This window comes from Cryptococcus neoformans, chromosome 2 (genome assembly GCF_000149385.1).
Source record: "Cryptococcus neoformans var. neoformans B-3501A chromosome 2, whole genome shotgun sequence".
Lineage (NCBI taxonomy): Eukaryota > Fungi > Basidiomycota > Tremellomycetes > Tremellales > Cryptococcaceae > Cryptococcus > Cryptococcus deneoformans.
This window is the reverse complement of record NC_009178.1, coordinates 279,320-305,765: the sequence shown is the minus strand read 5'-3', so window position 1 is coordinate 305,765 and position 26,446 is coordinate 279,320. Positions and strand designations below refer to the sequence as shown.

Here is a 26,446-nt window from a genome sequence, read left to right as displayed (position 1 = left end):
CTTCACGCGCCCGGGACACCAGGTCGAATGAGCGAACATGGTGGGAGTGACTCGCAGATCCAAGCCATAAAGGACGCCTTGGAAAATGTCAGCCAGCAGGAGGGCGATGGCGACGTAAGCTATGATTCTCTTGTGGGTGCCGTGGTTCCTTCGGGGGCCGAAGGTAGATTTTGGAGGCCGGGCGTTGAAGGAAGTGGCGCGACTTCATGGGTTGGGGATGCCGAAACTCTTGCACAGGCGGCGGATGCCTCTCATCGGGCTGTCTTGAATAGGGTTGCGGCGATGGGTGCAAATGTGACTGGTGATGCTGGTGAAGAGCAGGCAAAGGGAAATAATAGAGGTGTCACGGAAATGTCGGCATCGACGGATGAGGATGGACGAGTTCCGGACAAGGATGGGAACTTGCCAGAATGGCCCTTACCTCCTTCTGGTAAAGGGGGGAGGAAGAACATGCCCAGAGATGAGTTACTTGCGAGGAGACGCGCGAGGAACAGAGTCGCAGGTGAGATTATCTCTATGTCAAGGGGGGGGAATGGAAGTTGACTGTAGGGCAGCTCAGGAATCAAGAAAGAAGAAGAAGCAGTTCTTCGGCAGCCTTGCCGAACGACTACAAGAGAAAGAGGCAGCGTACAACGAACTCGAAACTCACTGCCGTAACCTCGAGCGAGAGTAAGTCCGGCAGCGTACATGCTGAAAATAGCTAACAATATCATGTCAGGATTGAGCTTCTCCGTAAGACTGTCACCGATGCTAACCTTCCCCTGCCCAACTTCATTCCGGAAGTGCACGTCCCCGCTCCTGTCTCCAGCGGTGAGACTCCAGCGCCCACCACCGAAACCCCCGCCGAACTTGCTTTCAGCGAGCTGTTCAACATTGACGACAACGACGACAACGACGCAGACTTTGTACCCCCTTCTTCTCCCAAGCGTGATTCCGACTCCGAAGACTCTGACGATGAGGTTGATGAGGAGCAGCCTCGTCGCAAGAAGACCAAACGTGCGCAGGAGCAAGAGCAAGAGGCTGAACCAATGGCCGAGGACGAAGACGAAGATCTCTTTTTGCCCATCGTTGATGTCCCGGTCCCTCCCCGAGATAGCGAGGATCATCAAAAGATCGTGAAGCAGGCCATGACTGAATTGCATGTGGACACTCCAGAGCAGTTGATGAATGTGGTCAAAAAGATGGTGGAGACTGCCGAATATGGTGGTGTGACTGAGGAGCAGGTGGGCATGTTGAGTAAACTTTTGGCTTTAGGTCAGGCTCAGGGTGTCAGTGTCTGGTAAATCTCCTTTCTGTTACTGTTACGATGTTTGTAAACAGGCATGTTCTTGGTCAAAGATAATATGTAACTGGTTATCGTGTCGCATCCTGATCAACATTAGCAGCACAACGCACGCACGGTGACATACCGAATTTTGGAAAGCAGTTAGAGAGAGCTGGAAAAAAGTGAACCATTCAAACATCGCATAATGCACGGCACATGATAGCATTGTGGCCGCTTATATCGTTTGAAGTGACCTGTTCAATAATCATTTTACTGTGGCTTCTTCAATGGATAAACAAAAACGAGTATTTCCCACAACTGTCTGTCTGTCAACAAAACCATATTAAAATATTAATGTCCCGATCTGAGTCGTTGCATTATTCCGTCTTCTATGATCATGACGAGCAAATAAAGTCATTCTCCTCCTAATATTATCAAGTTCTCGTATTATGTACGCACTGCACAGTAATGGAGCCGAGTAAATTGTACAGAAGAAGAGGAGTAATCCCAGTGCTGCACCTCTAACACGCTATTCATTAGGCCAAAGGACATCCATCACTATTTATTAAGTACAGATTATATCATCCAAGCTCATCGATCGTCGGACATCACCCCTCAACGTAGTAGTTCTTCATCTCCAAGCAGCCTTTTTCACCATCGTCGTTTTAGCCCCTGTTGAATTCGACTCCATAGCCTTTCTTTGCGAAGCTGCAGTCGTCCCTATGCTTGTACGCATAGTCAAAACTGCCATTTCTGGCCTCTCAACATTGCCAGCAACTTTGTTGCTGATAAGTGGTTTTAGGGCTGGAGTGACACCCTTGCTCCCAGATACAGAGGACGCCTCACTCCCTGACGACGAATGGTTATTGCCGAATGTAGAATTTCGCATAGCCGAACCTCTCATTCCGTCAACCGCCCGCTCTTTCCCTTTTCTCGGCGACCTATTCGAGGGTCCCACGTTTGTCTTCCTGCCTCTTTCAACACCCAATACACTACCGCTCATTAGGTCCTTTTCTTTCATCAGCAACCCACCCACTCCCAGTTCTCTTCCCTTCTGCCTTACGGCTTTCTCCAAGACTAATCGAGATAGAGGCGTCTTTGCGGTTTTGCGTTTACCTCCTGCCACATGAGCTCTAGGGGTTCGGATTTTAGGGTGTTGTGGTGAAAGAGGGGAGGGAGAGTGGGGACGGTGCTGATGCCATGTGATGCTTGGAGAGGCAGGAATGGGTTCTTCGGCTTCCATTTCATGGTTTAAAGTAGGCTCAGCTATAATGGCAGTAGAGGGCGCGATTTTGGGGGCTTTAGCTGCTTCTTCCTCCGCTCTACGCTTTTCTTCAAGGAAGGCTTGACGTTCCAGCTAATTGATATGGATTAATTCTCAACCGACCTTGAAATGAAGGGTGAATACTTACTTCAAGCTCTTGTCGTTCCTGTCTAAGCTTGACTGCTTCTTCCGCATATCTCTTTCTCTCCTTATCCAGCGCTTGCTTTTGTATCTCCATGTCCATATCCTCCTTACTGTCATGTACGTTGAGCCTGTATTATATAAATTAGCATTTCCTGCCCAAATGATTTTTGAACTTCCCACTAACTCTCGCTGCACTTGCTTCTTTGCATAATCGGCCACAACCTTGCTCGCTTCTTCTTCCTTTCTCTTTGCACAGTTAAGTTCGACCTCGAGATCTTTGATCCTGTCCTCTAGATCCCTCTGTATCTTCTCCTTTTCACGCTCTACCCGCTTCTGCTCCTCAATTTCTTCAGGCGTAGGTTGCTTGGTGAGGTGTTCACCATTGGCAGTATACTGCGGCACGCCCTCCGTTATCCGGTTGCGGATTTGCTCGATTAGGCTTTGCAATCTGGCACTGGCGATGGAAGGATGTGACATGGATGAGGCGGATTGCGCAATACTAGAGCCGAGAGTGCGAGCTGTTGAGCTGTTCAAGGGACTGAAGAACTGTGACTGGAGAAGTCGAATGGGGGGCTATTATAACGTTAGCAGAGGTCTTTGGCAGGGCATTAGGCATACCTCTTGACCACACGATGCTGCCAACGCTTCTCTCAAAGCATTACCAGTAGACACAACAACATGTCGGAATGCCTCTGTCTCCTCTTGTAAGCTTGCTCTAATGTCGCTAAGGTCTCTAAGTGTTTGCTCAAGTAATGGGGACTGGGAAGCCTACATTAATCAGGTCAGTGGATTCAGAGGCTGGAAAATGAAGTGTACATACAGCAACCGGTTGTATCCTTCCAGCAGGTATAGGATTTAGTAATACAAGCCCCTGAGGTTTGTTAGCAATGGTAGGATCATTTCCTATCTTTGCCAGTTGAGCATGGGCCTTGTCCAGACTCATTTGAACCTTCTTGGTTTCATGCTGGAAAAGCAATCAGAGATTGCAAATGTGGAAGCAAGATATGGCTTACTGTAGCAGCTACTCGCACAGTCTCTAAGGCCTTTCGACCTCGAGAATTCTCTTCTCTAAGTTCTTTCGTCTTTATCTCCTCCAAGACTAGCCTCTTTTCTATGTCGGCGCATTTTGATTTCCACCCAGCAACCTCCGATTCAAGCCTAGCATTGGACGTCTTGAGACTGTTGGTGGTCTTTTGCAGCCGTTCATATTCATATTCAAGGGTACGATGGCGGCCATTAAGGGTTTCCAACATATTCAGGTTACTCTGTTTTCCGTCAATCGAATAAATCTACAAGCTCGCGAGCTACTCACAACACTGGCACCCATGAGTTCAAACAAGACCGCGACCACTTCATTATAATCTTTTTGGCTCAAGGCATCAAGGTTCAGTGGTCTCTTGGCCCATCCATGGGACATAAGCTGGGAGTTGATAGTAGTCAACTCAGCTGATAAGACTGTCGCTGTACTGCTGTCCGGGCTATTTGACGATAAGTACATCGCGAAGCAGCGTCGGGGCAACACTCACTCGGCTTCCCGAGCCCCAGTCGCGACTTTCTCGGGATAACGAACAGCTCTTGACGGCTCTCCTAGTCTTGACATAATACGTGTGTAGGTGGTTGCGCGGTACTGCGTGTGCACGAAATCACTCGCGTTTGTTTATCCCAACAGTTGTTGCCAGGCTAGTGGTGTATGAATTTGATTCCGTTATTTGCTTCCGAGGAGAGCTCTTCCACGTCATGATATCGCGTCATAGCAGGCATACGCACAACGAACGCACAGCTCTATGTAACGCAGCAACATTCACGCAAACCGACTCCTTCTATTACATTCGGATTTCTACGTCTAACCAAGTTTCTCTCCTCCAAGCCGACTTCCCCACAATAGCTCTCGCGAAATGCAGTCTGAACAAGCCCACGGGCCGGTCAATGACTCCGCGACGTTCCCACCGCCGTCGCCGACCCTCTTCCGACATCGCCCTCAGCCAGATGGCCCCGAACCTTCTGCCCTTCGCCACAGACTTCCTCGAACAACATCACATGAAAGTCAACAATCTGGTTCCCACTCTGTGAGGATTAGAATCCAATCGCCTTTTGGTGATTCGGGCGCGTCTTTGGAAAGGAGAAAGGAAGGCTGGGTGTTGCCGGCTAATGAGACGATTGGCGAGCTAAAAGACGATTTGGCTCATGGCCAGCTCGAAGGGGCGGGGTTATGGGAAAGGGAAGATATGAGGATCGTGTATCATGGGCGAATCGTGAGGGATCAAGAGAAATTAGGAGACGTCGTGGGAAAGGTGGGTCAAGAGTTTTGGATAGCTGTATGTGCGATAGCTTACGTGAATCTTTCATGATTAGATTGGAGATCACACTCACGTCTCTACCCTTCATCTTGTTGCTAGAAGGGTTCAGACCACTCCCGTCGTTCAAATGTCCGACCCAATAGACAGTTCTGCGCTAGGACCTCAACCTTCTACGCCCACCGCACCTGCTGTATCCAATAGCAATTCAGTAAACTCCCTTGCCCTTTCTGATTCGATCCATTATCTGCTTTTCACTTCTAGACATCATCTTTTCTCCCTTTTAAGTCTGGAACCGCTAAAGTGGGAAAATACTGTGCCGCCACCTGTTGTCTCGAAAAATGAGGCTCGAGAAGCGGTGCTTTCTGTTGTGAAAGCCTATGCTGCACATCGCGACACGACAGAGGAAGGTTGGGAAAACTGGGAATTGGCGTTCGCTGAAGATAGCGATGATGATTTGAAGCGTATTTGGGATGAAACCGGACAGAGACACGGTATTGAAAAAGAGATTAACGATCTTTGGTCCGGTCTCTTGAATAGGAACTGGTCCAATCGAGATGTCGGAGAAAAAACAGAAGTCGAAATCGAGTGAGTATCGATGTCAGCGGAGCATGAGGGTACCTGCTGATGCATTCGTAGTGGGACTGTCTATCTTCTTGACCTACCGGCACTCAGCGCTTGCACGCCTGCCCAACTCACTCATCTTCTCATTTACCTCCGCATCACATCGTTAATCCCTCTGCTCAATTCGGCGTTCTACGAAGCTACTCAACAGGAGACGCAATCTCGTCTTCCTTTGCCCACCGTGACCTCGGCAACCGCCGGCCCTTCTCTTCCACCTAATGTCCGCATTGTCTACCGCCGCACATTTCGTTTCTTCCTACCTTATATCCCACGTCCTGTCTTCAGCCACTTTTTCTTCTCAACCTTCAAAGTCTTCACCATGCTTTGGATGCTGACGCGCGGCATGAAATGGACTGATCCGAGGTACTGGGCGATCGCAGGTATCGCATGGGGCTGGTGGGCGGTCGATGGATGGAACGCGATTGCTGTGTTTTTGAGAAACAGACAGGCGAATGAGTTGGCGCAGGAAGCCGAACGAGCCGCTCGCAACGAAAGACAAGCTGTACCCGCTGGTCCTGGCGCTGAGATGACCCAAACCCAGCAGATCCCGGCGCAAGGCAACGCCCCGAACCGTCGTCGCAGTCGTGCCTCTCTATCGTTGACCACCTCATTTGCACCCCTTGTCCACCTCTCGATAGATAATATCCAGTTACGCATTCTACCTTCTTCCGGTGGACAACCTGACTCTTTCGCACCTGCTCCCCGAACCCAACCGCCTAGATTTCAAACTCAGGTCCTGCTGCCTGTTTTTCTATGGGCAGTCACCCTAATGCCAGGATGGGAAACAGCGAGGGCAAAACTTATCAGAATGAGGGAAAGACGTATGCGGGCTCTCGTCAATGTCACTAACCCCGAGCGGAACCAACCTGGTGAAGGTGCTGAGCAAGCATCAGAGAGGCAACGAGAGCCAGAGCTTCCTGCTGGTTTGAGCGGACCAGCTCGTGCTTATTATCTTAGAGTACTTTCCAGGGGAGACGCAATCGATTGGGATGAAGAGCGGGAGGCTCAAAGAGCAATGGGCGTGGGGGAAGAACAAGACGAGCGCGATAGGGTTGGCTTGTTGTAGTTTTTCCGGTTGTAACTAAGAGTAGATCTTTATTTTTGTTCTTGTTTGTATGCATGGTTTGCGTCTTTTCTTGACTAGACCTATATCGGGGCTATCTCAAATTATGTAGTACACGGAGTCATTCTCAATGATTAAAGCGAACGAAAATCCCTTCTGAGGAAGGGAAGGAGTCTAAGTACATAACAGCACGGGAATCAGTTACTTAATCGTAGTTCAAGATGAGGTGTTTGTTTAAGTTGATATAATAATTGTATTCCCTTTCCATGTTTCCCCGCTTTTTTTAAGACCATTTCTTATGTCCCGATCTCAGTGCGTTCCCGTTGTCAAGCCATGCTTCCGAAGCAATTGAAGCAATCTCCCTTTTTACAGGGGAACTCCTCTTTAAAAGCAGTTGATAAAAAGGGTTCATGCACTCAGTCCATCATCCAATACGTGGCAGTGGAGGATGACATAATATGGTGATGCTATTGATAAACGGAAAGCTAGACAATAATACGTAGTAGGTGAACAACGAACTTGCTGTCTGTTGCTGTTGCATGTTTTAGCCACAATCAACAGATAACACGATTTTGAAGTGTGACAAGGTCGGAACAGCTTAACAGACCTTCTAAACTGAAGTGGAATAAGACCAAGCCTTTTGGAACTTCAAATTGAAAATGTCGTTCTTTTTCCTTTTCTTGAAGTACTGTACTCCCTTGCTTAAACATCACGGAGTTTGGAACAATCTCCGTGATAACAATCTCGCCCGCCGCACTCCGCCAGCAGAACGAAGATGAATTCAATCACCAACCGGCAACGGCATCAACTCGCAACTTAGCTGCTAATACAACTTAGCTATCCACCCACAATGCGGTACGCGGTGCTCGTAACAGGCCCAGCAGGTGCCGGAAAGTCTACTTTCTGTGCCTCTCTAATTACACACGCTCAAACGATTGGTCGGTCCGTTCATCTGGTCAATCTTGATCCTGCTGCCGACAAATTCGAATACGAGCCGACTATCGATATAAGGGATCTGATCAATTTGGAAGATGTTATGGAGGAGCTGGAGTTTGGACCAAACGGTGGTTTGATATATTGTTTCGAGTGAGTAATATGGGCCTCAGGCAAGGGGAAGACGCCTGATAAAGGTATTTTCAGATATCTTCTCAATAATCTTGATTGGCTAGAAGATGAATTAGGCGCATATGAGGACGACTATCTTATAATAGATTGCCCTGGACAAATCGAACTATACACCCATGTCCCTCTTCTTCCCCGCCTCGCCACATTCCTTTCTACTTCTCTCAACTTCAGAACATCAGCAGTCTACTTGATAGACTCGCAGTTCATGCAGGACAAGAGCAAATTTTTTGCAGGTGTAATGAGTGCCATGAGCTGTATGCTCTCCTTGGGAATTAGCATGTTGTGTTTGATGAGCAAGATGGACTTGGTAAAGGATAAGAAGGGCCGAACGAAGAGAGAAGTTGGAAGGTAGGCATCTGCGAATTCATAGCGTCGTCTTGGCCGCTCACAAGCCTTGCTCAGATATCTTGACCCAGACCCCAATCTGCTACTTGAGGATATCAATCAGGGCACCAACTCGAAGTTCAACCAGCTTAACCGAGCCGTCGTCTCACTGATAGAAGATCAGAACATTGTGTCTTTCTTACCGCTGGACGTTACATCAGAAGACTCTGTAAATACTGTTCTCAGTCATATCGACAACATGATGCAGTATGGCGAGGATGAGGAGCCCAAGGTCCCCAAGGACATGGATGATGGTGAGTTTGTTGCACCTCCTCGTAGCTACAACATAAAACTAATTGTTCGTGACAGGTGATTTTGACTAGGTCATATATATCCATATGTATTACTACATTTGCCAGCAACGATACAAAGTTAAAAACAAGCGACGGGAGTGTCAGATCGATCATACAAGCGCAACAATAATCTGAATATTTCTCAAGTGGCCTTTAATACGCGTCCTGTTGAGGGACGAACATCAGCTCTAATCTTAGAAGAAATCGTAGTGCGCTCACAACGTTTCACATCATTCAAAATCTTCTCAAATTGTTCTGCAACTTTGTCCCAGTTACAACGATCAAGCACTACCAAAGGACCCACTATATTCCTTGTAGCTCTCAGCAGTGCAAACTTGTGCGTATCAGGAAGAGACCTAAAGAATGAATACGGCATGGCGGAAATATCCAATGCAGGAGCGCCAAAAATCCCATCCTCGTGTAAGTCAAACTCGGAGCCTGACGAGCTGAGCTTTCGCTTTTTACAGCCTGGAAGATATGGCTGCGGATGATCATTAAATCAGTGGCACTAGCAAAGCCCGCCTGACCTAAGCTTACAGAAGAACCACTCCGACTTGCTCCAATCCATGTCCATTCATTGCCCGCTTGAACCGCGAATTTACATAGCTCCTCATCACCCATCATACATCCTGCTTTGAAGATTCTGCTTGCAGAGATACAGCCCTCTTCCAACCAGACTCTCAACATTCTACCCAGCTCCTCTAGTAAGGCTCCATCGCATTGGAATTTCTTGAGGAACGAGATGAGTGTTTCGTAATGGCTGAATGACTGGGCCGTTGGTGTCGGTAATGATGAGCAGGACTGAGAAGACAATAAGTGGAGGAAAAGGGTTATTGTGGCGGAGGCTTCGAGATGGGAGTCGGCGAAATAGATTATTGATGGTAAGCCCAATTTGGAAGGTCTTGTCATTGTAGCAAAGACGGGGCTTATCATGTTCTATGCATCAGTTTTTATTTGTGCATTAGTGCGGCAGGCCGCTTACCTAGCACCTTGCAGAAGTACTGAGCTTGTGTAGAACTTGATCCCATCGCTTGCTACCATCTCTATATCGTTTCCACTCGCCAAGGACATACTATTCGGGCTACCATGGGGAGTGGCGAGAGGGGTTAGAGGCGGTGTATCGGAAGGACTACTGGAAGCACTGAGGAATGTGAAGTCGTCGTTGTCATCCTCAGGAATTGGTGCAAGCCCTGGTGGGATGAGTAACATCTTCATCGTTCGCCTGTAGGAAAGCAACCATCGAGTTCTGCATACATGCCCTCTTTATATCTCCCTTCATCCATCGCTACCCTGCATGGACAGAGTCGGAGGTGGAGCCATTACCGGATGTCTCATCTTACCCAGCTGATACAAAGGACCCTCAATCTCCATTGATCCGCAAACATCGGGAGGTCCGGCGAATGTTCTTGTGTATCACATACTCGACACGACTTCTATTTCGATAGAGTTTCCGCCGATGTCTTTCCAGCAAGAGGTGGTCACAATCCACAGACAACAGATATCATACATACACATGACCATGAATCAATGCAATATGCCCCCTCATCAATGCGCGTATCCCGATTCCTCCTCCGTATCATAAACGTTATATCGTCCTCTCATCTCCCACGGTCTCTCGACATACGGACCTTCCCCAGGCGCTTCATCATACCCAACCTCGTCATCCCACCCGACTTCTTCATCCATCATTCCAGAATAGGCATTCCAACCACCCCCAGGAGCTACTTCCCACCCTTCACTTCCTCTTCTCACCCTTGGAATCAGTGCAGTCATCCTTTCTCCGGGATACATAGGCCCTTCGTCATAATGATCATAATCAGACAGATATGGCTTAGGTGAGCTTGAAGTGGAGATGGAGTCGTTATCACGTTCTTCGCCTGAAGAGTAATGACGGTATTGGTCTCGTTCGTGTGAATGCTCGTCCTCATCAATATGGGGCGTGCTACTCCGACGAGCACGAAGCGAATTTGTGGGCTGCAGGTTGGGGTTGAACCCATTGTTGCCATAAACGAATGGAGAAGCGTGGGCAGGAATGGGAGGTGGATTAGGGAGTCTAGAAGGATCTTGAGGAGGCCAAAAATACTGAGTCGTGTGATCTACAGACGATGAGTAAGTCAGCATACGAAAACCTGTGAATTAGAAAATCAACAGTCAACGTTGCTCGGGACTCGCTTATGGGTCACCACTTACATTACGCCATCTACACCATCGAATGCTCTACTCTCGCTCGCCCATGGCGCACCCTTTCCTCGCCATGCCCCATTCCGGGGCGACCATTGGTCCCACTGCCGCTTCCAGCACTTTCGCACTGATCGGCGGCCCCATATTCGCCAGGAGCAGACGACCCTTCCCGTGGCGCCACGATACCTGCCCATTCGACTGTTGCTGACTCACCACCTGCTGAAGGGTTGACGGGGAACGACAGCCCATCGCCTTGCATCTTTTGAGGCCAAAGCCAGAGAAATGGGTTGGGCCCGAGGACCGATTTGATGTTCTTGTAGATGCCAATATTCTATATCAACTGTCAGCGCCGCATGATAACAATGTACGGCAATCAAGACGCACATAAGGATACTTGACTTCTTTGATTTTTCCTCTGCGAATAAGGGTAGCCACTTTGTCCTTCTCCCAACCTTCAATGGTGGTACTATTTCCGCACGCAAGATATACGTGGTAGATGGAAAACATGCCGACACATAACCAGACAGGGACACAGGTAGCAAAGTTGAAAACAAGGAACAAGACATCGGCGAGTGTGGGCTCCTGCTTTGGTGCGATGTCAGCGTTTACCGTGCGTAGTATGCTGTGCAACTGTAGCTCACATGGTAGTACTCGGCAATATAAAGTACACGCCTGACCATGATAATGAGATGGAACGTCGTGCCGATGTCCACCCAAAGCAAAAATCGAATGAAATGTCCTTGGTTATAGAAGCCTACACAGTTACCAATCCAAGGGCAATGGTCTGTATCGATCCATTAAGACGTGGAATTTCATGGCAATTTGATAGGACTCACGATCAAGCTATAGATAGAAGATAGCAGATAAGTAGAAGTCAGTGAGATCTCAAGATTGTTTAACGAAGCAGCGCACTTTGAGCTACAATATGTTGTCAGTAATATCCTGCATTTATGCTTCGGAAAACTCACCCAACATGTTTTGCACTGCCTGCAATGATGTGCTATTCTCTCTGAATCAGCTCTGGCCTCATTAATAGACAAAGCACCCACCTCTTGGCGGTTTGTAATGTTCACAATTCTTGCAGTATCTGGGTGTATGTGTGCCCTTTTTAACTTCCATACCGTCCATCGCACCAATATTCGGCCTCTAGAGCATCCCAAGTCATCATTAGGAATCTATCCCTTGTGCAAGTCTGTATTTATTGTCCGCATGAAGATAGCTTACCCAGCCTTCTGGTACACTTCCAGGAGACGTTATAACACATAAACGGTAGTTCCAGAAGATCATGAATGCGGCCAAACTGTTCCCAAAAAAGGGTTTGTCAGCATGCGGCATGGGGCAGAAGTACTGTATTTCCGGCCAATAACTTCTCGCTAGAGGCCCGGTGGGCTCGAGGCCATGAAGGAGTGCAGAAGCGATGAAGAGACTGACTTGAGAGGGACAAGGAGCTTGAGCAGATCCAAGCTGATCTCACGGCCGTACCATGGCCAGATGACAAATATTTGGGAGGAGAACGCGATGAAGGAGATGAGGATGACGGTTCCCCCTACCCTATTGATGAGCGTAGGTCAGCAATCAGCGGGAACGAAAATGGGCCGCAAGGGGGAGGACGAACCATACGCGTGACCAATTTCTGGCGGCCATCTCGGGCAGGGCAGCAAGAATCTGACGATAGGGATCGGAAAGAATAGAAAAGAAAGAGTAAACTTGCGAATAGCACTGACAAAAGCCAGTGACGAGCGCAGTGAGGCGGTCCAAATAATACCCGAGGACGCGGTGCGAATGGGGAATTCACTTCAAGCGATGGGGAGCTTCTTCGAATGAGAACAGCTAGGATACATGTATGCATAATTCTATGTAAATTGACGTAGTGCAGTCCCAATTGAACCAGCATATTGAAGCTTGAATAATGTAGTAATAAGAATAAGTAGGATGAACAGTAATATAATGAGTAAAACGTAAAACTATGTTTCTTCGGACGGCACCTCTGCCGTGGCGTTGCGTGGCAATCAAAACCACATTGAGGGATTCTAATCCTGCTTCCTCAGAACGTGCGAAGGGGCTGGTATCATTCCAAGTATACCCAGGGTGAACATGAACAGCGAGGTTGCTGTAACTCAGGCATCAGTGACACAACCGACCCTACGCGAGGCAAAGACGCCTAAAGAGTGATGTGATTGACTCACCTCCGACCATCGAACTGAACACTCCCATGCCGTCCCTCCCCTCCATCTGCCCCAGGCTAGCATTTCCGACTCCCTTCACAGCGTCCATAACGGACTCGAACATTGTCGTCTTCCCTGCCTGGGAAAGAGAAATAACGAGGCATGTCCAGCTGCCAAGGATCGTCATGGTTAAAAGGGGTACAATAATCCGTAGTCTGGCAGATTCTTGCCATTTAGTATACTACCGTTGGAAGAGGTTAATAAATAGCCTGTATGGCCTGTGCAAGGCTGATTAATTAAGTGGAAAGACTTACATTTGGGATATACCCACGAAGCCAGGGAATGAATAGAACCAAGTAAAGGAAAATAAACTAGTATCAACAAGCACATGTAAGCGTTTAGGGATGAAGAATGCAGGTGTTTTGTACACCATAAGAAGGCACAACTGACTATCGTGGCGACATGCAATCCCAGGCCTGCCAGCATCATCCTCCTACACAAAATCAGTTTCATTTGTCAGCTTTCTAACCACTTGATGGTTGCACATCGCAGAATCAAGAATGAAAACCCACTTGATCCAACCATTCTCTTTGTGCAACACCCTAGACAGCACAGTCGGCAGGTCGACCCACCAAGAACCCCCGGCGCCGACTAGGATATACTTGCCGTGTTTGATAAATACGGATGTCCTGTCTGGAGGGGAGTCGATGGAGGCAACGACGTTGCCGCTGGACTGGGATGGAAAGGATGGCCGACGATTTGTGAGGCCAGAACTAGTCATTATTGTGTTTCTTGGAGGAAATATGAAGAAAAGTTGGTGGCGAAACGGGATGGATGTACTGAAATTGAAGGTAAGAGTGCCCCGAGGTGCGAAACACTAAATGCACTAATCAAATCACAGGGCAGGCACGACGATTAGATCCCACCACAAACAAATAACAAATCTTGATTACCCGACGTTCTCGGCGAGTCCTGACTTTCAAGTGAAAACGATCTGCTGAAAGAAGAAGATCTGAGAAATGATAGCTTTAGTTACTAAGCTTAGGGTCCAACCTGCTGAAGGCACTTTTCCTGAACTTGGGCAATCAGCGGTGTCCAACTTCATGACCTTGGTTGAGTAAGTGCCCATCTCTCTCAGCTCATCACCCTGGTAGTACACTACTACTACCTCGACTATGTGAGTCATCAACTTCAAGAACTTGGTCTACCTAGTGTCTAACCTTAGGTGTGCAATTGTCAACCAGACTTAGGATCTCGGGCAAACGACAGTATCTACCTCTATCATCTTTATGACAAGTGCAAAAACCTGATCTACCTAATGTCCAACCTTAGGCGTGACAATCGTCGACCAGTATTTGTATTTGGGCGAGTAACCGTACCGAACTCCATGACCTCGGTTGGGTTGGGAGTGCAACTGTCAACCAGTCCTAACAACTTGGGGAAGCTATGATGTCCAACTCGATGACTGTGGTTGAGAAGTGGTATCCAACTTGATGACCTTGGTCAATTAATAACGTCCATCTCTAGGAACTTGGTGTAAGCCTCATGCACGTACGTCAAGGAGACATGGTCATGACCTTTGTAAGGTTTCCAGCATTTGATGTTGTCGGTATTAATCAATATTGGCCTCGTGTCTGGTTTGTTCCCACTTTTCCCCCAAACGCCCGAAACCACAGATCGCAAATGCACTTGGACTCTCCTTTTCTCATCCTTAGAAATAAAGCCTTTCTTCTGCTGTTTCGTTGACGCCGACTGGTAGTACTTCTTCAGGTGTGTGGTGTGTACTCTTGTTCACAGTTGATCTACTTTACTAACTGGGGATGGCAGCTATAATATTGAAGTTTGTGTTGACCTTTGCCCCGATGTCTATTATGTGGGTCTGCAGGCAGTTCCTGTTCTCTGCCAATCCAGAGGCTTATTACCTGCCATAACAACTTGTGAGTCATGGTTCTCGCAACATCCAACCGTTGGCGACAAGCTGCTATTGTGGCATTGCTTTTCAAGTTGCGAAAGGCTACATGCATCTTTTATATTGACATTGTTGATTTTCAACTGTTCTTCTACTCCTTTTACCAGACCTTCTTGTATTGCTCCTCAGACTTCTCCCCGAATACGTTAATGGGCCAGCTAGTCAAAGAAGAGTCAGTTTCATTCCTTACAGTTGAGATATCTTTGCTTACCTGGGGTTGTACTCGGCAGGAATGTTGGCCCTGGCAGCATTGGCCTTGCCGACCTTGTTGATTTCCTCGAAGACGTCATCGTTGAGCTTAAAGTCCTCAAAGTTGGACTATTCTCAACAGCTTATTAGCACTGACTACGCCTTTTATTTACTCTGCATCCTACCTTGATTCGAGATGGAGTAACAGACTTGGGGATAACCGCAAAGCCTTGGTGGGCCGCCCAGTTGATCAAGACCTGCGCAGGCTCCTTATTAAGCTTCTTGGCAATGTCAATAATTTGGGGCTGGTCAATGATTCGAGGTTTTCCAGTGGTGTTGTTACCAAGAGGAGAGTAGGCGGTGATAACAATGTTCTTCTCCTTGCCTTGAGGAAAAAAAGTCAGATGATAACTAATCCGGATAAGAACGACAAGATCGACTTACAATATTTGAAGAGCTCGGGCTGGATCAAGCTGGGGTGACACTCAATCTGGTTCATGGTAGGAACAACACCAGTCTCCTTGATGAGCTTCTCCAAAAGCTCAACGTTAAAGTTGGAAACACCGATGGCCTTGACCTTCTTGGTCTCCTTAGAGATTCTGATCAACTCCTTCCAAGTGTCGACTACGCTAGGTCCATCCCAGTCAATGGCAACCTTTCCATCTTCAGTCTTGGGGAAGAGGTTGTCTCCAGGAGCAAAAGGAACGGGCCAGTGGATAAGATAAACATCGAGGTAATCGGTACCGAGTTGCTTGAGGCTGGTGTCAAGATCGGCCTCAACCTTCTCGGGTCGGTGAGAGTTGTTCCAGAGCTTGGAGACAAGGAAGAGGTCTTTTCGTGGAACGCCGGAGGCCTTGATACCTTGGGCAACCTGCAATGGAAGTTAGCTACCGGCCTTTTTCCTGCCTGTGCGGGATGAAACTTGCCTCGTCCTGGTTTTCTGTATACGTGGTCAAAAAGGTTGAGATTAGCTAACGATTCCATAGACACCAGTTGCGTCAAACACACGGTAAATCTATGCGTTTGCATTAGCTTATTACTGTCTGTGAGTAAGATGGCAAAGATTTACTAAAGCACAGTCAATGTGTCGGTAGCCGACCTTGATGGCCTCCTCGACGCTACGTCATTTGTCAGCATCATCCATCTTCCATGAATAAATTTCCTCAGCGAGTAAACCTACGCCTTCTCAACCTCACCGGGGGCAGCCTGCCAGGTGCCAAAACCGATCTGAGGGGCGACAACGCCGTTGTTACTGTGATGTGATGTCAGCCCATTGATAGCCGAAACGTATATGTAGATGACAAGCTGCCTGCTAGTACGTGACACAAAGAGTAGGTTACTTACAGCTTGAGAGTTCGACCGAGAGACATTTTGTTCGCTTTGCCCTTTTTAATGCTAGAAAGAGTATATAGATGGAAATAGGGAAGACAAAGAGGAAAGGAAAGCGGATATTATATTTGGGGGATTTGGTGGGCCTCGGCGGTCCTCAGAAGAGTCCATTCGTCCTCGCTCAGCACACCATTGTTCGCGACCTCCACCTCCACCACCTCCTGACCCCATGATGTCGTCACCTTTTCGGCAAATCCCGAAAACAGCGCAGAAGAGCATTCCCCAGCAGCTCGCTGGCAAACGTCGATGGAGAATACAACGAGTCTTGCGGGGTTTAACAGTGGACGTATCTGCCGGAACTTTGAGCGGAGCATGCGTCTAGTTGCTCTTTGGCATGCATGGTTGGATGAAGTATATACATAGTTATACCTCTCTACGGATCCGCTCACCGCCGAGGTGGAAAAAAGCCTGCCTAATCATGATAGTACTTGTTAAACTTTTCGATCAATTCCGGGTCATCCTACCGACGCATCCCACATCAGCTTTAATGTTGCAGACCAGGATAAAAGATGGCAGAACATGACATTTCGACTTACACGGTAACGCGTTTGGAAGCCTGAAAATCCATCGCGAAGGACAAAAATTTCTTGAGGCGTTGAAGGGTTGGGGTAACGGTGATTGCGGGTCTCAGCGTAAATCTGTCCATGAATGGTCAGGTATCTCATCACCGCCAGTATTAGGCATTGATATGGAGCTCACTCTAGCTGCTTTAGGTCCTCTTATACCAGACGACCAGTCAGCATCTGCAAAAATCAAGGAAGGAGGAGACGAACCGAGCTTGCGAGAGGTAGCAATCTGCACATACCGCCAGAGTAGTTAAGTCAGCTGCTGTTACTCCGTGTCTTCCTCCTCTCACTTCCCCTGTCCAATCTAATTTTTACGTACGGAAGATTACCTTGGGTACTGTACAAATTCGGGCCAGGTCAGCAAAGGGAGAGTTCATATCCTATCGATACGCACCCTTCTCCAGCTTTTCTACCAACTCATCCACAGTTGCATGGAATGTATCACTAGGGTAGTTCAGAGCCGACACAATATTGCCTCCCTACATCAGTTTCGCTTATTCAGCATTCGAGGACAACTCAGAAAGTAGGCCGACTTGCCACAAAGTCACTATCCCTCACATCTACCACAACGAAATCCTTCAATGTCTCCGCGGGTTTAGCTTTTATGATTTCTGCCAGTTGCTAAGTTCATTTAGGATGTCAATGACACATACTTCATCCATGTTTTGGGCAAGAAGATATCTGCTAGACATTTCCATTGAGGCAGCGATGACCCACCTCGGCGGAGATATACTTGAACGGTAACGAGAATGACATCCTTCCTGCTTTTGTTTCCAGTCTCAGATTTTTTGCGTCTGTTGAATATGCACACCTCTTTTCCAGTATCCTAGTACCCAGAAGTCTAGGAATCGTAAGCATGCACTGAAATTAGAAGAATTGTCCAATGAGATTGCTGAGAATGCACATCAGGATTTGGGTGAGTGTCACCGCGCCGATTCAACAAGTCGTGCAAATAAAGGTGGAGGCGCCCGAATGCCCGCTTACTTTCTTTTTGCCGCTGTAATTTGACTGGACATCCATTTGTTCCTTCAGTTTGCAATTGTAACTCTTAATTTTCAAAAACTACATCTTCATCATGGTCTTCGCCAAGCTTGGTCTCCGCACCCTTGTACGTTAATCTCGTTAGCTTGCTCGTATCACTTATATCCAGTGGACTTTCTTGCTGACTGATTTCATTTTCAGCGATCTCTTCCTCAGTCTCAGGTCGCTCGATCAACCACTATCCTTGCCCAAAGGCGGTTCCTTTCCGCTGAGGCTAGGAAGCTCATTGACGGTGTACGCTTGCCATGACTATAGCTCAGTTGTATGTAAATCAAGTGGCTAACTCTTCGGATCTCCCACAGGCCGTCAAGAGCAACCCTCTTGTTGTCTTCATGAAGGGCACACCTGATGCTCCTCAGTGTGGTTTCTCCAGGGCCGTCTGCCAGATTCTTGATGTTCAGGTGAGTGGTTCCCGTATATATGACTATTAACGATCTGGTTGACATCGAAGGATTGCTGTTTGTAATTGCAGGGTGTCCCAAGAGAAAACCTCAAGACCTACAACTGTCTGGAGGATCAGGAGCTTCGTGAGGGTATCAAGGAATACAGGTGAGATTTGTCCTCGTTTTAAATGGTCCAAATATGGTCTGGCCAGATTGCCAACCCAGTCATCAGTGAATGGCCCACCATCCCTCAGGTTTACATCAAGGGTGAATTCGTCGGTGGATGCGACATTCTCTTGTCAAGTGAGTGTCCTTAAATGTAGTTCTGCATTTGATCCTTCGGTGACACTGACCATTATTCTGCCATTCTGCAGTGCACCAAAGCGGAGAGCTCGAGGATCTGTTGATTAAGGAGGGTCTTGCTCCTCCTCTTCCTGAGGGACCCGAAGGCAGTGCCTAAGGAGATTTTAATATTTATGATAATGAATGCATTTTAATCTCACAGAGTCCGGCCTCATGGCGTCAATTAGATGGACACACCGCATAGGAATATCGCCGCCGTGTGCTTTATAAGATACCATGCCTAAACCAAAAGCTGTTAAAATGAAATCCATGCAAAAAATGCCTAGTGCACAACTCTACCAACGACAACTCTACTGCTTGCCGAAACCACCGAAGGGGTTTGGCCACTTCTTTGTCTTATTCCTCATTCTTGGTGCAGACCTCTTAAACCACTCCCAACCGAGACTCATCAACTCGCCTCCAGCATCGTATGGTGATGGGATTTCGGAATAATTCGGACGGGCAGTAGGATGTCGGACATAGACTGCTGAACAGGTGAGGTAGGACGGGAGAAGGTACGCCGGGACGAAAAGGTGAGGAGAAGCGTAGTCTGGGAGTTTAAAGTAGGATGAAGCGGCGGGACCGGTGGGTTCTGAAGGCTTCTCTTCGGAAGCCTCACCCTCGACTTCCTCCTCTGCTGATGGTTGGAATTTTGATTTAGGCGCTTGGAGCATAACAATCTGTGAGGGGTTGACCGTGAAGACATCTCCAGGGTTGAGCATGATGTTCGGGTTTCGCATCTACAAGGTCAAAGACAACATTTGAGCATTGTTTCGCGGAGAATATACAAAACCAAAGACGAAAACTCACCACCTGGCCGTTCAGCTTGACATGTCCCTGAACCACATATCTCCTCGCTTCCCACACGTTTTGAGCGAAACAAGATCTAAAGATCAACACATCCAATCTCCTCTCGATATCTGCAAAAAGCATAGTCCCAACCGGCGCCCTGCTGTCCTTCGCTTTGCTCTTCGCCTTCTTCTCATCACGTGTCCTTCCTCCAGCCCTTTCTCGACCTTCAATCCATTTGCCCATTTCTCCCACATCGTTCTTGCCGCCTTCGTGAATAGCGGGGAGCTTTTCAGGCATGTACCATCTCGCAAACTTGGTGTAACCTATGTGGTCACCGTGGTATCCTCGCAAGAGACGCTTGGCGATCCATCGAAGCTGGAAGGGAGTTGCGTTGGTACGGGTAAAGTCGTGTTCTCGGCGTATAGGAGACTCAGGAGAAGAACGTTGCCAGATGTTGAAGAGATTCTCTGGAGACCAGCTCTGCGGACAGGTAGGTTAGCAATGTGCACGAGGTCAACTCTGCCATGTTTAACATACCATACGGGGGATAGCCCTTTTGTGGTTAAAAACATTTCTTGTAGTGTACGGCCTGTACGGCATGGCGAGAGCAAGGGAATAGTTCACAGGTGTGGAAAGAGCAGATGGAAATTACCGGCAAAATAACACCGTTCAGTCGCGAGACCTGACTTGTCGAAATCCAAAAAGTCTGAAAGAAACGCCACGCTCGGATATTCCGGTAATATCTGCAACGCACCCCCCACGACCTATGTTAATTCAACTGGCTCTTTCCATATGCAGCATCGAACGAGTTCGTCAAAATTCAACAACTGCACACATGGAGTGGCAGTAGATTAATGTTTATCTAATCTTGTTATGCATAATTTAACCGAGAAGCTCCATGACCATACCAGCAGCAATAGTTTCTCCATTTCTTCGGATCAACACCCTTCCCATCTCCTTGTTGTCCGTCGCAGTCTCCAGTGGTATGCTAGAAATCTTGCCGGAACTGCTCGGCCTCAAACTCAATTCAACCATCGCTGTAGTACCCTTCTGAAGGACTCTGGGACGTTCCTTCACCACTTGTCCCTTCTCCAAAATCGAAACGAGTTTGCTAATAGTAGCAGGAAGGTTCATGGAATGATGGAAAAGCTCCACCGGGGTACCGGCAATGATGGGGCTTTGAAGGTCAAAAACGAGGATCTGAGCGGTAAATTTGGTGACAAGAGGAACTGGAATAGAAGTAGGGCAAAGAACAGTACCGATAGACAGGTTGATGGGATCAATGTTGGAAAGGTAAAGCGTGACGTTTTGACCAGCTACAGCGTAGGGCGCAGAGTCGTCGTCTACTTCAATAGCTACAGATTCAATCAGCATTAAACATAAGACTGCACACTAAGGAAGGCTCACTTCGAACATTGGCAACTTCATCGCCCGGCACGGCTCTTAACCTGTCTCCAACCTGCACCACACCGCTGCACAACCTTCCTGACACGGCTACTCCACTTGCGATGGCAGTCTGACCCTTGAACACGTTTGATAACGGTATCCTCAACGGGCTGTCATATGGCCTAGTGGGAACTTCTACGTCGTCAAGGGCATCAATAAGAGCCGGGCCAGAATACCACTTTTTAAGCTCTGGTTGGTCATTATCGAGGATGTTGATACCTTCCATCGCGGCAAGTGGCAAGAAGGTCGTTTTGGTAGAGTTGAATCCAGCAGAAAGAAGGAAGGGCTTGAGTGATTCCACTATCTCTTCATATCTATCTTGAGACCACGAAACCTAGATAAACAATATTAGTATCTTGTCTTTTTTTTTTTCCTTGGGCTCCGCCAAGACGGAAGTACATACCAAATCCATTTTGTTCACCCCCACAATGATCTCCTTCACTCCTAAACTCCGTACTAGCCACGCGTGCTCTCGTGTCTGCCCGCCCCTCTCAAAGCCTGCCTCAAACTCTCCTGGTGAACCGTCAATGACCAACAATGCCACATCGGCTTGGGCCGCACCACTGATCATCGCAGGAATAAAGTCTCTGTGCCCGGGCGCATCAAGCAAGGTGAAGTTACGATGAGGTGTTACGAAATGCGTGGTGGCGATGTCGATGGTTACACCACGATCACGTTCATCGCCTAAAGCATCGAGACCCCATGCAAAAGCGAAGGAACCTTTACCGAGTTTCTTACTACCTCGTTCATTGGCGATCTTCTCCTTCTCAGAAAGTTCACCAATGTCGTAGAGTACTCGACCCATCAACGTCGATTTACCGGCATCGACGTGGCCTGCGCCGTCGAAAATAAGCAGCCCTCTATTACTCTCCACAGGAATCAGTACACGTACCGACAACAATCAAGCTGACATTCTTCTTCCCCGACTTTTCCTCTTCCTCCTTGGCTTTGGCGATCAACTCTTCCTGCTTCATACTCAACACCTGCCTCTCCTTGAATTTCTCTTTCTCTCGTTCTCTTTCAGCCTCGTCCATTTCTTCGTTCAAGTGCAAGCCCTCCAGATCAGTTGACAGATTACTCTTCCCAAGTGTCCTGGGTGTGCTGGAGGCAGAACCAGACTTGCTCGTCGACTTGCTAGCACTTGTCGATGGTGAGTTGGGTTGAGAAACAGCGAGTTTTGATTTTTGGTTTGCTACTTGTTGCACTCGGGGTTTACCGGGGAGAGATGCAGATTTGGCTGTTTGTGCAGCCTTGGCTTTGGCGGCTGAAAAAGAAATTGAGTCAGCATAATGTCGAAGGGCAATATAGAGACTGGCCGAATTCACGGGGAATAAAATAAAAAGATAAGAAATTTGGTGTAACAATAGTATACAACAGTACATCTCCAGCATCTTTGATTCGTTCTTCTTTGATTCTTTCTCTCCCCCATTCATTTCACCTTTGGCTTGATTCCCGTTCCGGTTGCCTGCTTCTTCACAGCAGTTACCATATCTGCAGTCCCGGCCCTTCCTTGCCTCTTGCGAAGCACAATCTCATCCGGTGACTCTGCGAAAGCCTGCTCAAATTGTTTTACAAGGACGTCCACATCGGTGATGAGAGGTGCGTGAAGATTGGCACTGGTAGGCTCAGGCGGCAAGTGGTCCTTAGCCGGCCCTGGCGCCCCGCCTTGGGAAGAAGTTGATGTAATGATTGAAAAAAATGGTGATGGGTGAGTAGGTTTCAACTTGGGCTTGGGGGACGTTGCTGGCGGGGAGAATAAAGATAACATGGGGTCTGCAGGAGAAGAAAGACTGGGCGGAGGCTCATCCCCCTCCATCTGGTCCCCTACGCTGTTCTTCTCTAATTTGCTGGACTTGGCAGCCGCAGCAGCTTCCTCCCTCGCAGCTCTAGCAGCAGCCATCTTCTGGGCGAGTTTGGATAGTGGCTTCTTCTCCAACTGGGATGGGGACTGCGTTCCGCTGCTTGGTTGCGTACCAGAGGCAGAAGGTTGACGAGACGTTTGAGGTGATACAATTCCAGACTGGATGGTTTCAGAAGTAGTCGTAGCAGCTGCTGCCGCTTCTCTTCTCTTTTGTGCAAGCAACGCCAATTTTGACATAGGCTTTTCTCCTACAGATGACGAGGGAGCGGGAGATGCTGGAGAACCCTGCCGGCGAGAGAGAGTAAGCCGTTGAAGGGCTGTAAGAGGCGGCTGGATGTCTTCCTGGGCTTGAGTGGGTTGGGGAGGTGGAACCAAGATTTTCGGGCGATGTCTAGGTTGTTGTAGCGGTGTAGGTTCGAGATATGAAGGCGGAGCTTCGCCTGAGACGAAGCTCAGCGGCGGCTCGACTCGGGACATTTGATAACAAGTAAAGGCGGAAGACCAAACTTCAAACACGTTGAAAAAGCCCAATCACAAAAGAAAAAGGAAAGAAAAAAGGAATAGAAGATATAGGAGGTAGGAAATAGACTAACCTTTCTTCTCTCTATCCTGTCTCAACCAGGCAGCAGCTTTTTCGCCGTCAAACCAGTAGTGCCATACGGAATCGGCGATTTCATTGTCGGATATCGGAGGCGTGACGTCTTTGAGGAGGTTACGAGCGACACTCACAGCCCTGTTCATTTGGGCTTATAGAAGGAGTCAGATTGAGCGAATTAGACTGGTAATACACACCTGTCTCCTCGGCGGACATGCCGACTTCCTCGTCACCGTCATCGAGCTCATCTGGAGGAGCTCCGTTAGCGACTGATTGCCTCCCATCTATGAAAACTTTTATCGCTCACCATTGAGGTCAATATTCCTGACAAATCTATGCCTGGACATGCTGTTCTAGATATAAAGTAGTGAGTTATTAAGATGAAAATGCAAGATTGAAAGATCCTTTCATTTCGATCCACATCCACCCACCTATGACGAAGCCCGGCGGAGTACGGAAAAATCTCCACTCCAGCCTAATTCAAAAGTCCCCCGGGACAACACCACCACGGGTCAATGTAAGTAACTCGTATGTAAATCCGTCATCTGTGCATATGTACGTACAAACAACACAACGAACTATACGACATACACCCAATCAATCTATATATCTAGTAGCACTGTGAACTTAGCACACTGACTTCCCACCCTCTCCGCTCCAGGCTTTCTTGAGGCTCAACCCGCAACTCAACACCAACACAATCACTCCAAAACTGGCAACCAAAAGTGCCGGTAATTTCCTTCTGGAAGACCAAGGGCCAGAGAGCATTACAAAGTATGCGGAGGCTGGCAGAATGAAAGCTAAAGCGGAAGCTGAAAGACCACCGGCCAACTCCAAGACGACACCGAGATCACATGTTGTAAGCGCGACTATAAGCCCATTGCATCAGTAAGGCGCGAAATCAAATAGAAAAGGACTTACGACCCATAGCGATAAAGATGACAGAGGAAGTTATGATTACGTGACGCAGCTTACTGAAGGGCTTAGACTTGTAAAACGTCTCTTCAATCACTTCTCGACAGACGAAAACTTCCAATGGGACTGAGATTTTGATGAGTATATGATCTACGACGGTGAAGCATGGACTCGCTTGTTGTTGACATATTGGCGCCAAAGCAAAAGCGGGCAATGTTGATAAGCCAATCTTCAGAGCTGAAATTATTGAGAATGTTCCCCTAAATGAAACGTCAGCACTGATGCCCTACAAGCTAAGCAAGTCGCAAACCTCTGTTTTATCGGTGAAGACGACATATCCACAAACAGCAACTAGTAAACAGGCTATTAAACTTATGCCAGTTGAAATATGAGTGACCATGTCAAAGCTAAACATCATTAGCATCGATTCCATTCTGAGTCAAGACGAACATACCGATCGAGAGTAGGTACATTGATACTTTTGTAGATATAATTACTGTTGTGATGACACGCGTACGCGAAAGAGATCACCCCTATGGCTTGGAAGACACCAGGTTTCACGATTGAAAACACATCAGTTGAAGAGCCGCGTAATGATGGATCAACCGCGACGCTTCGAAAGAGCACAGAGACAATAATGATGACCATGGATACTAAAGCTATCGCTCGAGTCAGCGATTCCGGGATATCTACTTGTATCTTCGATAAAGTACCCACCGAAGCTGGATGATTTTGAGAGCTTCACAATGTCCCGATGCAGGCTTAGGGGGAAAGAAATGAACAAGGTGCACATGATAATGACTGCTTGGCGATTGACAAATAGACGAAGGAAGACGTTTTCGGCGAAGGAGGGAAAGATGTAAGAGACGACTCGAGGGATCGTATCACCACTGTAGAGTGTCAGCTTTCATCGCGGAGGAAATGAACAAGGAACCTTACACGATGACATGGAATGCAGCCGTCCTACATGGAGGTTAACTTATGTCACATAGGCAACTACAGACCTACCCGCCAAACGCGAATGAGAACTGGAAGAAGGATACTGCCATGGCTCCTAGTGGTCCGAAGCAATGGTACATTGTCTTCTCCTAAGTCAGCATTGATAAAACAGACCATATGCCATAGCACACCTCGGTGTAAGATTCTCTTCCACTCAATTTACTGGTGAGGATGACTAGCCGGATAGTCCAATCTGATATGGCTGCCAGCGCGATCAAGAGGAACACGCCCATGACAAAGCCTGCTTCGGATACTGCATATGGCAATCTTCAAAAAAGGATGGTCAGCTATAGCTCTGCCATATGCGCACTCTCAGCTTACCCCACTATACCAGCTCCTATAATGGAGTTGGCCATCTACCATGTCGCGCGATTCATTCGTCAACATCTCAGAGGCTGATCGGCTGGACTCAATACTCACATTCGTCACCGCGTCTAATATCGATCCCCTGGAAACTGAATTGTGTCCTTCAGCCTCTAGAAGATGACGCTCTTCTGATTCGAGCAGACGAGGGCTGGCTGCAGCTCCCGCAAGTAAAGGTGCTGTCGCGCTGTCTTGCAGCTCGATGTCCTCTTCAGCCGTTTTGAATGCTTTACGCATTGTTGTTGTCAGCGATACGCAGATAGACATCCATGGATCAAACTCACAAACATGGTCATCTCCACCCCTTCCCCCATCACCGACTTCTCTATCCTTTGAACCTCTCCTCGATTCTCTTCTTGACGACGATACCGACTCTGCCGCCGTTGCTGCCAGCACGCTGGAGGATCTCGAGTGACTCGGGCCTGCTGTGCTCTGTTCCTCTACATCCACGAGAGCCATTTCTTGTGATTGTATGCTTGTAGAAGTGGACTCGAAATATGCGTTTGTGCGACAATGGATGCATAGCTGCGTATATCGGTGTTCAGACATGCGTTGGCTGCGAGGGGGGGCCCCGCTAATTAATTAGCGGTCTTCTTGCTCCTTGTTTTTGCCTGTCCCCCTCCACAACGAACAACAATAAAATAACGGGAGTCTTCTTTTGGTTTGCTCCGTTCGACTCTTCCGGACAACTCGTCGGCGCATACCTAGACCCGCAGGTCCTGCTCCAACCCAAACGGCCTTCTCCAGGAAACCCCACTGCAGCAGAGCAGCAGTCGTTAATCACGAATCAGTATG

At 48.0% G+C, this 26,446-nt stretch overlaps 13 protein-coding genes across 14 annotated transcripts in view; 4 read left to right on the top strand and 9 right to left on the bottom strand.

Moving 5' to 3' along the window:
* Window positions 1-1,283, top strand: part of CNBB1120 (hypothetical protein) — a gene marked incomplete at both ends in the record, with an annotated part of 1,701 nt that extends 418 nt beyond the window's left edge. The window contains 3 exons of the mRNA XM_772217.1: window positions 1-502; window positions 555-669; window positions 719-1,283. The exon at window positions 1-502 is cut by the window's left edge and continues 210 nt beyond it. Of these exons, the coding sequence (XP_777310.1) occupies window positions 1-502; window positions 555-669; window positions 719-1,283 (1,182 nt within the window). The remainder of the gene's footprint in view (window positions 503-554; window positions 670-718) is intronic.
* A 612-nt stretch (window positions 1,284-1,895) lies between these two features.
* Window positions 1,896-4,272, bottom strand: CNBB1110 (hypothetical protein; the record flags this gene model as incomplete). Its single annotated transcript, XM_772216.1, has 8 exons — window positions 1,896-2,621; window positions 2,677-2,800; window positions 2,857-3,245; window positions 3,291-3,440; window positions 3,493-3,636; window positions 3,686-3,937; window positions 3,985-4,150; window positions 4,199-4,272. 8 exons carry the CDS (start codon window positions 4,270-4,272, stop codon window positions 1,896-1,898), a joined length of 2,025 nt encoding a protein of 674 aa, XP_777309.1.
* A 295-nt stretch (window positions 4,273-4,567) lies between these two features.
* On the top strand, window positions 4,568-6,656 carry CNBB1100 (hypothetical protein; the record flags this gene model as incomplete). Its single annotated transcript, XM_772215.1, has 3 exons — window positions 4,568-4,963; window positions 5,025-5,554; window positions 5,606-6,656. The coding sequence occupies 3 exons, from the start codon at window positions 4,568-4,570 to the stop codon at window positions 6,654-6,656; spliced, it is 1,977 nt and encodes a 658-aa protein (XP_777308.1).
* An 847-nt stretch (window positions 6,657-7,503) lies between these two features.
* Window positions 7,504-8,475, top strand: CNBB1090 (hypothetical protein; the record flags this gene model as incomplete). The annotated part of the gene is made up of 3 exons (XM_772214.1): window positions 7,504-7,739; window positions 7,794-8,126; window positions 8,181-8,475. 3 exons carry the CDS (start codon window positions 7,504-7,506, stop codon window positions 8,473-8,475), a joined length of 864 nt encoding a protein of 287 aa, XP_777307.1.
* A 133-nt stretch (window positions 8,476-8,608) lies between these two features.
* CNBB1080 (hypothetical protein) lies at window positions 8,609-9,664 on the bottom strand (the record flags this gene model as incomplete). The annotated part of the gene is made up of 4 exons (XM_772213.1): window positions 8,609-8,648; window positions 8,791-8,936; window positions 8,993-9,380; window positions 9,438-9,664. The coding sequence occupies 4 exons, from the start codon at window positions 9,662-9,664 to the stop codon at window positions 8,609-8,611; spliced, it is 801 nt and encodes a 266-aa protein (XP_777306.1).
* A 336-nt stretch (window positions 9,665-10,000) lies between these two features.
* Window positions 10,001-12,280, bottom strand: CNBB1070 (hypothetical protein; the record flags this gene model as incomplete). 2 transcript variants are annotated; one of them, XM_772212.1, is made up of 11 exons in its annotated part: window positions 10,001-10,551; window positions 10,850-10,967; window positions 11,021-11,221; window positions 11,278-11,420; window positions 11,473-11,479; window positions 11,549-11,554; window positions 11,605-11,636; window positions 11,686-11,782; window positions 11,861-11,936; window positions 12,068-12,187; window positions 12,252-12,280. In XM_772212.1, the coding sequence occupies 11 exons, from the start codon at window positions 12,278-12,280 to the stop codon at window positions 10,001-10,003; spliced, it is 1,380 nt and encodes a 459-aa protein (XP_777305.1). The 2 variants fall into 2 exon arrangements, with proteins under 2 accessions (XP_777305.1, XP_777304.1); XM_772211.1 differs by lacking the exon at window positions 10,001-10,551 and having other exon boundaries at window positions 10,656-10,967.
* Window positions 12,281-12,666: 386 nt separating this feature from the next.
* CNBB1060 (hypothetical protein) lies at window positions 12,667-13,582 on the bottom strand (the record flags this gene model as incomplete). Its single annotated transcript, XM_772210.1, has 5 exons — window positions 12,667-12,746; window positions 12,823-13,042; window positions 13,116-13,172; window positions 13,252-13,294; window positions 13,374-13,582. The coding sequence occupies 5 exons, from the start codon at window positions 13,580-13,582 to the stop codon at window positions 12,667-12,669; spliced, it is 609 nt and encodes a 202-aa protein (XP_777303.1).
* Window positions 13,583-14,870: 1,288 nt separating this feature from the next.
* Window positions 14,871-16,329, bottom strand: CNBB1050 (hypothetical protein; the record flags this gene model as incomplete). Its single annotated transcript, XM_772209.1, has 8 exons — window positions 14,871-14,928; window positions 14,982-15,088; window positions 15,145-15,344; window positions 15,404-15,830; window positions 15,936-15,974; window positions 16,029-16,077; window positions 16,140-16,211; window positions 16,304-16,329. The coding sequence occupies 8 exons, from the start codon at window positions 16,327-16,329 to the stop codon at window positions 14,871-14,873; spliced, it is 978 nt and encodes a 325-aa protein (XP_777302.1).
* A 431-nt stretch (window positions 16,330-16,760) lies between these two features.
* Window positions 16,761-17,772, bottom strand: CNBB1040 (hypothetical protein; the record flags this gene model as incomplete). Its single annotated transcript, XM_772208.1, has 8 exons — window positions 16,761-16,808; window positions 16,885-16,986; window positions 17,048-17,066; window positions 17,122-17,143; window positions 17,234-17,251; window positions 17,309-17,393; window positions 17,452-17,535; window positions 17,632-17,772. The coding sequence occupies 8 exons, from the start codon at window positions 17,770-17,772 to the stop codon at window positions 16,761-16,763; spliced, it is 519 nt and encodes a 172-aa protein (XP_777301.1).
* Window positions 17,773-17,989: 217 nt separating this feature from the next.
* On the top strand, window positions 17,990-18,798 carry CNBB1030 (hypothetical protein; the record flags this gene model as incomplete). Its single annotated transcript, XM_772207.1, has 6 exons — window positions 17,990-18,022; window positions 18,097-18,189; window positions 18,258-18,356; window positions 18,428-18,504; window positions 18,571-18,641; window positions 18,713-18,798. The coding sequence occupies 6 exons, from the start codon at window positions 17,990-17,992 to the stop codon at window positions 18,796-18,798; spliced, it is 459 nt and encodes a 152-aa protein (XP_777300.1).
* Window positions 18,799-18,991: 193 nt separating this feature from the next.
* CNBB1020 (hypothetical protein) lies at window positions 18,992-20,072 on the bottom strand (the record flags this gene model as incomplete). The annotated part of the gene is made up of 3 exons (XM_772206.1): window positions 18,992-19,420; window positions 19,491-19,952; window positions 20,010-20,072. The coding sequence occupies 3 exons, from the start codon at window positions 20,070-20,072 to the stop codon at window positions 18,992-18,994; spliced, it is 954 nt and encodes a 317-aa protein (XP_777299.1).
* A 282-nt stretch (window positions 20,073-20,354) lies between these two features.
* Window positions 20,355-23,721, bottom strand: CNBB1010 (hypothetical protein; the record flags this gene model as incomplete). The annotated part of the gene is made up of 9 exons (XM_772205.1): window positions 20,355-20,827; window positions 20,880-21,252; window positions 21,322-21,752; window positions 21,811-22,182; window positions 22,244-22,338; window positions 22,463-23,219; window positions 23,373-23,525; window positions 23,572-23,622; window positions 23,682-23,721. The coding sequence occupies 9 exons, from the start codon at window positions 23,719-23,721 to the stop codon at window positions 20,355-20,357; spliced, it is 2,745 nt and encodes a 914-aa protein (XP_777298.1).
* A 280-nt stretch (window positions 23,722-24,001) lies between these two features.
* CNBB1000 (hypothetical protein) lies at window positions 24,002-26,110 on the bottom strand (the record flags this gene model as incomplete). The annotated part of the gene is made up of 12 exons (XM_772204.1): window positions 24,002-24,243; window positions 24,296-24,415; window positions 24,465-24,549; window positions 24,600-24,696; window positions 24,744-24,948; window positions 25,007-25,179; window positions 25,229-25,252; window positions 25,298-25,371; window positions 25,420-25,555; window positions 25,610-25,644; window positions 25,709-25,878; window positions 25,936-26,110. 12 exons carry the CDS (start codon window positions 26,108-26,110, stop codon window positions 24,002-24,004), a joined length of 1,536 nt encoding a protein of 511 aa, XP_777297.1.
* Between the last annotated feature and the right edge of the window lie 336 nt (window positions 26,111-26,446).